Consider the following 7,501-nt stretch of genomic DNA (forward strand, 5'->3'; position numbering starts at 1 on the left):
GTGAATCATCACACTGTAGTGCTGGGGCAGGATGTGAAGTAACCCAAGTCAGCTATGGGCTGATGGAAAGTCTCTCCTCTTATCACTACACAGGCATTGCCATGTCAAGGCACTACTTTGGTTCTTAGGTAAGGACACAAACACTTGAGATAATGTTAGTAAATGCAAATAAGTATATTTGAGGCCTTTTCTGCCTCAGTTGTATAGGACGGATGAGATCTCAGAATCACACTGCCTATATGGAAAATATTGCAGGAAATAAGACTAATCAATACTATTTTTCCAGCATGAAAGTTGGCATACAACCCAAATGATCAAGCTTTTTCTGAAGATAGGATTTTAGATGAACTGGTCAGTTTGTCATTTAGAGTCATGAACTGATCCAGCCTTGGTCACACAGAACCACTTGTGCCTGGCCTGTACCTTGTATTGTCCTTGAGAGCTCAAAATCCTGTCTTTGTGGAAGCAGGGAATCTTGCCTGATACAGCCTTCTTATAAGCGCATTTATTGAACCTGAAATGGTACCAAGCCATGGTTTAAAAAAAAAATAATCTAAGAAATCTACAGAACATAACTGTAATTTCTGAAAAGCAAGATCTTAAGTGAAGAAATACTGAGATGGTTACCATATTTGCAAAGGAAGGATCCAGCTGCCCCCACAACAATTCAACCTTTAAAGTGACATATACGCTTTATTTTCAACCCCTTATAGCCTAGAAATGCATTTATTTTCCTATTGGAACAGTGATATTACCCCCTCAACATATGTATTCCTCATACCAAAGGTATTCTACAAGATCAGAGCTTTGGGAGGAGCAACTTCTAAGTTAGTTCATAACATCCTTTTTAGGCACCATTTTGGAAGTGAGAAGGATATTTCTCACTGAATTAAGTTATAAATTTATCAAGACCATCTCCTCATCCCTCTCCTCCAATGTATCACCTCATTCAAATAATCTAAGAACACTGTTTTCTTATTTTTAATTCTTTTGTCTCTTTTATCTTTCTTACCAAACGTAACTTTTTATCAAGTACAGGTTAGGTTGTGCTATGATGCTGCCAGTTATGTTCCTGCCGTATGAAAATTCTAATAACAGCTAAGATAATAAAATTGTATTCACAGTAAAAAAAGATGCATTGCATAGATACAGCTTATTAAACTACACATAACATTACATGGAATAGTACTACCCTCTTGAATCAGACTGATCTTTTGAGAACTGGTATAGACCACTTTGACTTCAAGCCACTGGTTAATAACACTCAATTTGTATTAATGATGGTTAAGGCCTAAATCACATATGCCTAAACCACAGTTAAGTGTTTGAGGGTATAGACGATAGAGAGGAGAGGGAGAACTCTACCCTGAGGCCTGCTTCCAGTCCCTTTCTCTTGGTTAATTTATTATGACATCAGCACAGACCTTTAAAGATGCAGTGCTAAGGCATACGAACAAGTATCAAACATGTTAAATTTCCTTATACAGAGCCAGGCAACCAGTCAGTCTAGGTCAGTATTGTCTGGCATTGGCTCTCCAGGATGCAGAAAGGCCTTTCCCAATACCCAGTACCTGAAATCTGAAGATAGCAAAAATTGAACCAGAGTACTTTCTGCAAACAAAGCATGGCCCCTTCTCCTTGTAAAAAACACTCATCCAAGTAATAAAGTTCTACCTCATAACAGTCAACCTACTCAAGTTCTCTGTTTTACAGCATACAGATTCATTTCAAATTTTAAGCAACCTTACAAACATTAGAATAATATTGCAGATTGCTCCATAAAAATACACCCGTATTCCAAATAACCCTTACCTTATCCCTCTTACCCCACAATTATAGAACCTTGGATGATGGATTTTCAGTTTCCCTCCCATGCCCAGGGGTTTACTCACTAGGGGTCATTGGTAAACCGAGGAAGTCGTGGCTGAGGGAAACCATAAAGATGACAGTAGAGTACATCAAAGCAGTAGCAGCACATCTCCGCTGTCACCACTAGGTTCTTGGTGCTGTTGGCAGTTCCATTAGGCTGGGCGAGTGGGCTCAAAGCTCCTGAAGTGGGATTCATTCGAGTAATTGGAGAGTTTCCAGGGCACAAAGTCAAATCTGATACGTTTTCCCTTCCATTGCCCCCATCTGCATGCTGGTGGTTCTGAAGAGGACCTGAACTAGAGACTGGCACAGTTGTGGCTTGATTCCCGTGGCTGTGTGTTCCACTTCCAGACAATTTGGGTTTCTTTACCCCACAACAGCCTGCTGCCAACTTGGGCTCAAGTGGAGGAACACAGCGTCTTTTTCCCATCCTGATTCAGCACTTGCTGTCTGGAGCACTGTAGAACCCTGGCAAAAACACATGACATGCAACACAGGACGTTATACTAAATGAAAAGCAAATTATAGGGATGTACTTTTTTCCACACTAAGAAAACAGCATCTCTCACATTAACATCTGTGAATTTCAGAAGAAAATTCACATACGATTGCACAAGACTGACAAAAAACTGAATAGAAAGCAGACTTCAATATGAAACACATCAAGACATTACAACTTTTACACAGGTCATGTGCACTTTATTCATGAAACAGTATTTCACTATGAAGTAGTAATCAAAGAGCTACATGCCGCCTGCATACTCTACCTACAGGTTTTACCCTCTTGTCTGATAACCCCCATGTAGTGAAGCTCTCAGTCTGTTTTCTCATTGGCACTCAGGCAGAACAAACCACAGCTAGAGAAACACAACACCGACATTTCAGCAGAGCCTTTCTAATCTCAACAGAGAAAGTGGAAGCAAGTTTTGTGCATAATGGTGCAACTTTATTCTGGGATTTTCTAGATAACCCTAATCTATAACGTAATGACCAATGTTACCATGCAAGCAATGGGCTCAACAGAAGTTTAGTGGACTTCTAAAATATTAATGTAGCCATTAATATTAATATGGGGATCCAGTCAGGCTCCCCAGCCACTGAAATCATTAGCTGTATTAAATTTGCCCCTTTCTGTTCTTTTCAAAAAAAAGAGAAAAGGTTACACATATTTCAGTGTTCTTCAGTTAACAGCTAATTCCATGAGTTTCCTCCTACTTTATTAAAGGCTTCACGCATTTGTATCTCATGAAAGTCTGATAAGGTAGTGCTAGCACAAGACGGCTCTCACTCACAAAAATCCAATCAGACAGTAGGAGACAGGAACACAATGGAGCAAGATAATTAGGAGATGTACCTCTGTCATAAAGGCTTAGGACTGGGAATATATCTTTCCTCCTTAACCTGACAGGAACAAGAGGAAAATCTTCCTAGCAGCTACCTTTCAAGATATCCTGGGAGGTGACTGGCCATCGCCACTCCATCCCAGAAGACAGCACAATTTGTCTAATGAAATCAGGATGCAAGCACGTACCAAGGAGTTTGTGTAAGGATATCTGTCCCAAATATCAACACCACAGAGTAACATTTCAATACTGAAGGGTCTAGATCTAAATCTCTTCCTGGATGGGTGCTATTTCACTAGCTTAATTTCAAATACACCAAACAGGAAAATTTTCCCCTTTAGTTTTTGTTTTCCTGGCAAACTTCATCTTCAAACCAATTGCCTTTCATTCTTGGAAAGACATATAGCTATGAAAGAGTAAAGCAGGACTGTACAACTGTGTCTGTGTACGTGAAGCCTAGTTTATCTTTGGCCAGTCACACACTCTCAGCCTAGCCAACCTCACAAGTTTGTTGTTAAGTATAAAATGGAGGACAGGAGAATGATGTAAGGTACTTTGGACCATCAATGGGGAGGAAGGTGGGGGCATAGTAAGTAATATAAAAAAATAAAAATAAGTATATTATTGGGACACACAGTCCAATCCTACACATGCTTGTCCAACAAATCAGTCCTAAATAAGTATACCCAAGATTGTAATCAAAGTGTAACTGTAATCTTATGATGTGCACACAAGAGATTTACAAAGCTCTGCAAGTGAACACAGATGAAACTATGACAGATGCCGAAACTTTATGGACATCAGCAAATAAAAAAGCACAATGTTTCTTTGTCTCAGGATTAATAAGGATTAATGCACTCCTGTCTTACTATCCTAACTACAATAGTCTTAGCAGACGAAAAAAGAACAGGGTTCTACAAACAGTAGCAGTTTAAAGCTTTATACTGAAAAACTGTATTGCTTTACTCATCACTAGTTTGGATAGCTTTGTAATCTCAATTTGAGTACTAGAGAGGCGTCAACATATTAACACAGCATCTGAGCAAAGGGACAATTACAATAATCAAACTTGGGGTTGAAGCGGGGAGGGAAGCATGCAAGGAGCTGAAGCGTGCATGGCAATAAGGGTCAAGAATCATACAACTGGTGGACGATCTCTCCACTTCAGCAGGCCACATTCTCAATTGCACTGTTCTCACCCCATTTTACAAACATGCTTCTAAATCTGAGATAATACTTACTGAAAGCAGACACCTTGTTATTGCCAAGGGGGTTGTGGGCAGGTGGAAGGGGAAACTATTTTATATCTGGAATGAATTTTCTTTTCTCACGGCCCATTCCTGTTCCCCAAACCTGGGGGGGGGGGGGAGAAAAGCACTCCATGAATAATTTATCATACAGTTACATCTAGACAAAAACAAAGTGAACATAAATGCTCAGCCATTGGACAAAACAACCGAAGATATTCTTGAGAATGTGCCTGTAAATCAGACAGAGAAGTTTACTAGATAACATGCACTGTATATCTGGATTACAAACAGCTTGTGAAACTGAGTGTGAGGGATTTAATTTTCAGTAAACATGTATAGAATTCGGCTATATATGTGAGGCTCTTTCAATGGGCCTCACCCTTTCTACATTCTATCCTTGAACTAGGCTATTAATGTGCCTATCAGTAGAACATATTCAGAGAAAACTTACTGCCACTTAATCATTTTAAGACACTTAAACCAATAACTGAGCGATACACAAAGCCACTTTATGGTTCAATAGAGATAATGTATACATAGAAGAACACTGGGAACACTGATAAGAGGAGAGGATACCTTAAAATAATCTGTGTGAAGCACATTCAGCAGTGAACATGTTATATCAATACAAAGGTTGCATCAAAAAATGAAGCCTGCAGTAGATGATTTCAGGTAAGTAAGCAGTTTGTCACAGCAATTCTAAACATGTTTACTTTGAAGTCAGTACCACAGAGTTTAGTGCAATTTACTTGCTAGCTGAGTGTTGTTTAGGACTACAGTTTATGCATGGCAGAGACAGGAAAAGGAAACCTGTATGATAACCACTAAAGGTAAAATGAAGAAGCAACTGATCTTACTTCATTGCATGTTTGCAGCCCAAGATGTGCCTTATATACTTATCCCACCCCCAGTTCTGCGATCCAAACGAAACCCACTGCATTAACACAGGAGTGAAAATACTGAAGGCCAGAAGAGCAGGAACGTGGCACACGAAACGTGAGGGGGCATGAGAGCGTGGGAGGGGACCAGCCGGGGAGGTCGTGGCGGCCTGGTAAGAGGAAACAGGGGGATATTTCGGGCGCGGGGGGGGGGGATCAGAAAACGGGTGCCCTAGGGACTGGAAGGGATAGACGGCGGAAGGGCTAGGGCTGAGGCTCCTGCACGGAAGCCGAAGGGCTTGTCCAGAGGACCCGAAAGGGGGCGCCGGGGGGGGGGGAGGAAGGTCTGCAGGGGCATTTGGTCCCCCTCCCCCAGTCCAGCGGCGCCGCTGTCCAGACGGAGAGAGAGAGAATCCCCACCTTCTCTTTTCCTGGCCCCGGAGACACGGCTCTCTGCCCCAGTCACTTTTTCAGCCCAACCACCGTCGCCGCCGCTTCTGCTCTTGCCTCCCCGCCGCCGCCGCCACCTCTACCGCCCCGCGCTTCATGGAGCCATGGGCCGGGGCGGGGGAGCACCGAAGAAGTGGACCCAGCAGGGCGGGGCGAGGCAAGGCAGGCTGTGGAGGGAAACTACACAGTGACACCGGACGAGCAATCCCAGCCTCGCCGCCGGCTAAAAAGAGAGCTGAAGCAAGGCAGGAAAGCCCGGGTCCTCCACTATCCCAGCGGCCCCTTCGCTGAAGGTGAGGTAATGGGGGTGGAATGTTTGCGCCGACCGCCCATCGGCCCTGTGAAGACCATAGACTCCAAACGAGGACAGCCTCTCTGCAGGAAAACCATAGATCTTCGGAAGAGCTAGACTTCCGCCCCGCCCCCGGCATCGCGTGAGTACTTGAAGGCGGTCACGTGACACAAAGAAAGACCGGGTAGAAGGATCGAAAAGAAATTCCTTTTTCCTGGGGGGGAGGGGGGGGCGCTTTTCGCGTCACGTGATTCTGGCGTACCTATTATCGGGATGTTTGTATAAGTAGCTGGGGACCAAAGCCAGTGCAAGACGGACATGCTTGGAAATTGACTTGTTTTTGCCTTTTTCTGATGCGGGTTTCCTTAGTGGGCTGAGCTAAAGAGGATGATTGGGGCTTCGATTCTTTAACCGCAGCTTCGTGTATGTTTTGCTTGAACTCGAATTTATGGGCCGATCTGAGACCTGGGTCCATATCGACTGTATTAATTCCCTATAACAAGCAACTGTCTCTCTTTACAGGTTCACTTAAGCAATTGAGACATATTTTGCTAATTCCTCAAGAGCTGGATGTGGTCCTCTTTGGATCGGCTGCACTTTTTTAAATACTGTTTGTTTTCATGTGTTCATTGTAAGGTAACACAGCACTGGAATTATGAACATTTTGGTCTCTTTGTAAAACTACTTTTCCATGTTGCTCTTCTTCGGCTTGTAGTTTTGTACCTAAATCCTGCTGCCATGAGAATGTAATCAACACTTCATTCAGTTTATGAAAATTTGTGCATAATAAATTTGATAGCCTGTAAAGTGGCCCAAGAATCTTTGCTGTTGAACATTCCCATACTGAGTAAACATGTATGGGACTAGACTGTGTATGTCTACCTGGAAGAAAGTCTGATTGAATCCAGTGGTGCTTAGTCTAAGGTAAGCATGCATAGGGTTATGCTGCTATGCATAATCATTGAAGCCAATGTGACTTCCATATCAATAGACTTAGGATCCAGGCTGGGCCTAAATTAGCCCACAAAACACTTTTCTTTTTAATATGGCTTTTGATAGTAAAGAAAGCATCAATTGGATATTATGTAGTTTTGGAATAAGTCAGGAATGTTATAGGGAAGCAGTTTCCTGCAACAAGTAATCAGCTTTTAGGGAATATCATAGGTAACTAATGATCTGTCCATATCCTTTAAGAATATGCATAAATGCCCCAGTGTGGGCCTGCTAGTTGTAACTGAGGCATGATCCCATCACTGTTTGAAGAGATGAATCCATTTCCTTTATTAGCTCTTTCTAAGTTCTTACCTATGCTTGTTCATCAACTGCAGTCCCAAGTATCCTTGTTTGGGAGTAAGCCTTGTTGAACTATATGAGACTCACTGTTGAGTCTAGGTATTGGCCCATATATCTGCTTTCTAT

The 7,501-nt window shown here is 42.4% G+C and overlaps 1 protein-coding gene across 2 annotated transcripts in view; it reads right to left on the bottom strand.

The window, feature by feature from the left end:
- AMMECR1L (AMMECR1 like) overlaps positions 1-6,060 on the bottom strand; it is a 28,516-nt gene extending 22,456 nt beyond the window's left edge. For both annotated transcript variants that reach the window (XR_001482954.1, XM_015426860.1), the window contains exons 1-3: positions 5,761-6,060; positions 4,454-4,565; positions 1,893-2,337 (exon numbers count right to left, since the gene is read on the bottom strand). Coding sequence is in view for 1 of the 2 variants with exons in the window: in XM_015426860.1 (XP_015282346.1) it covers positions 1,893-2,299 (407 nt within the window). In the remaining variant the exon portion in view is untranslated. The remainder of the gene's footprint in view (positions 1-1,892; positions 2,338-4,453; positions 4,566-5,760) is intronic.
- Positions 6,061-7,501: the final 1,441 nt, after the last annotated feature.

The sequence above is a fragment of the Gekko japonicus genome, unplaced genomic scaffold (assembly GCF_001447785.1).
Source record: "Gekko japonicus isolate JY-2015 unplaced genomic scaffold, Gekko_japonicus_V1.1 scaffold14, whole genome shotgun sequence".
NCBI lineage: Eukaryota > Metazoa > Chordata > Lepidosauria > Squamata > Gekkonidae > Gekko > Gekko japonicus.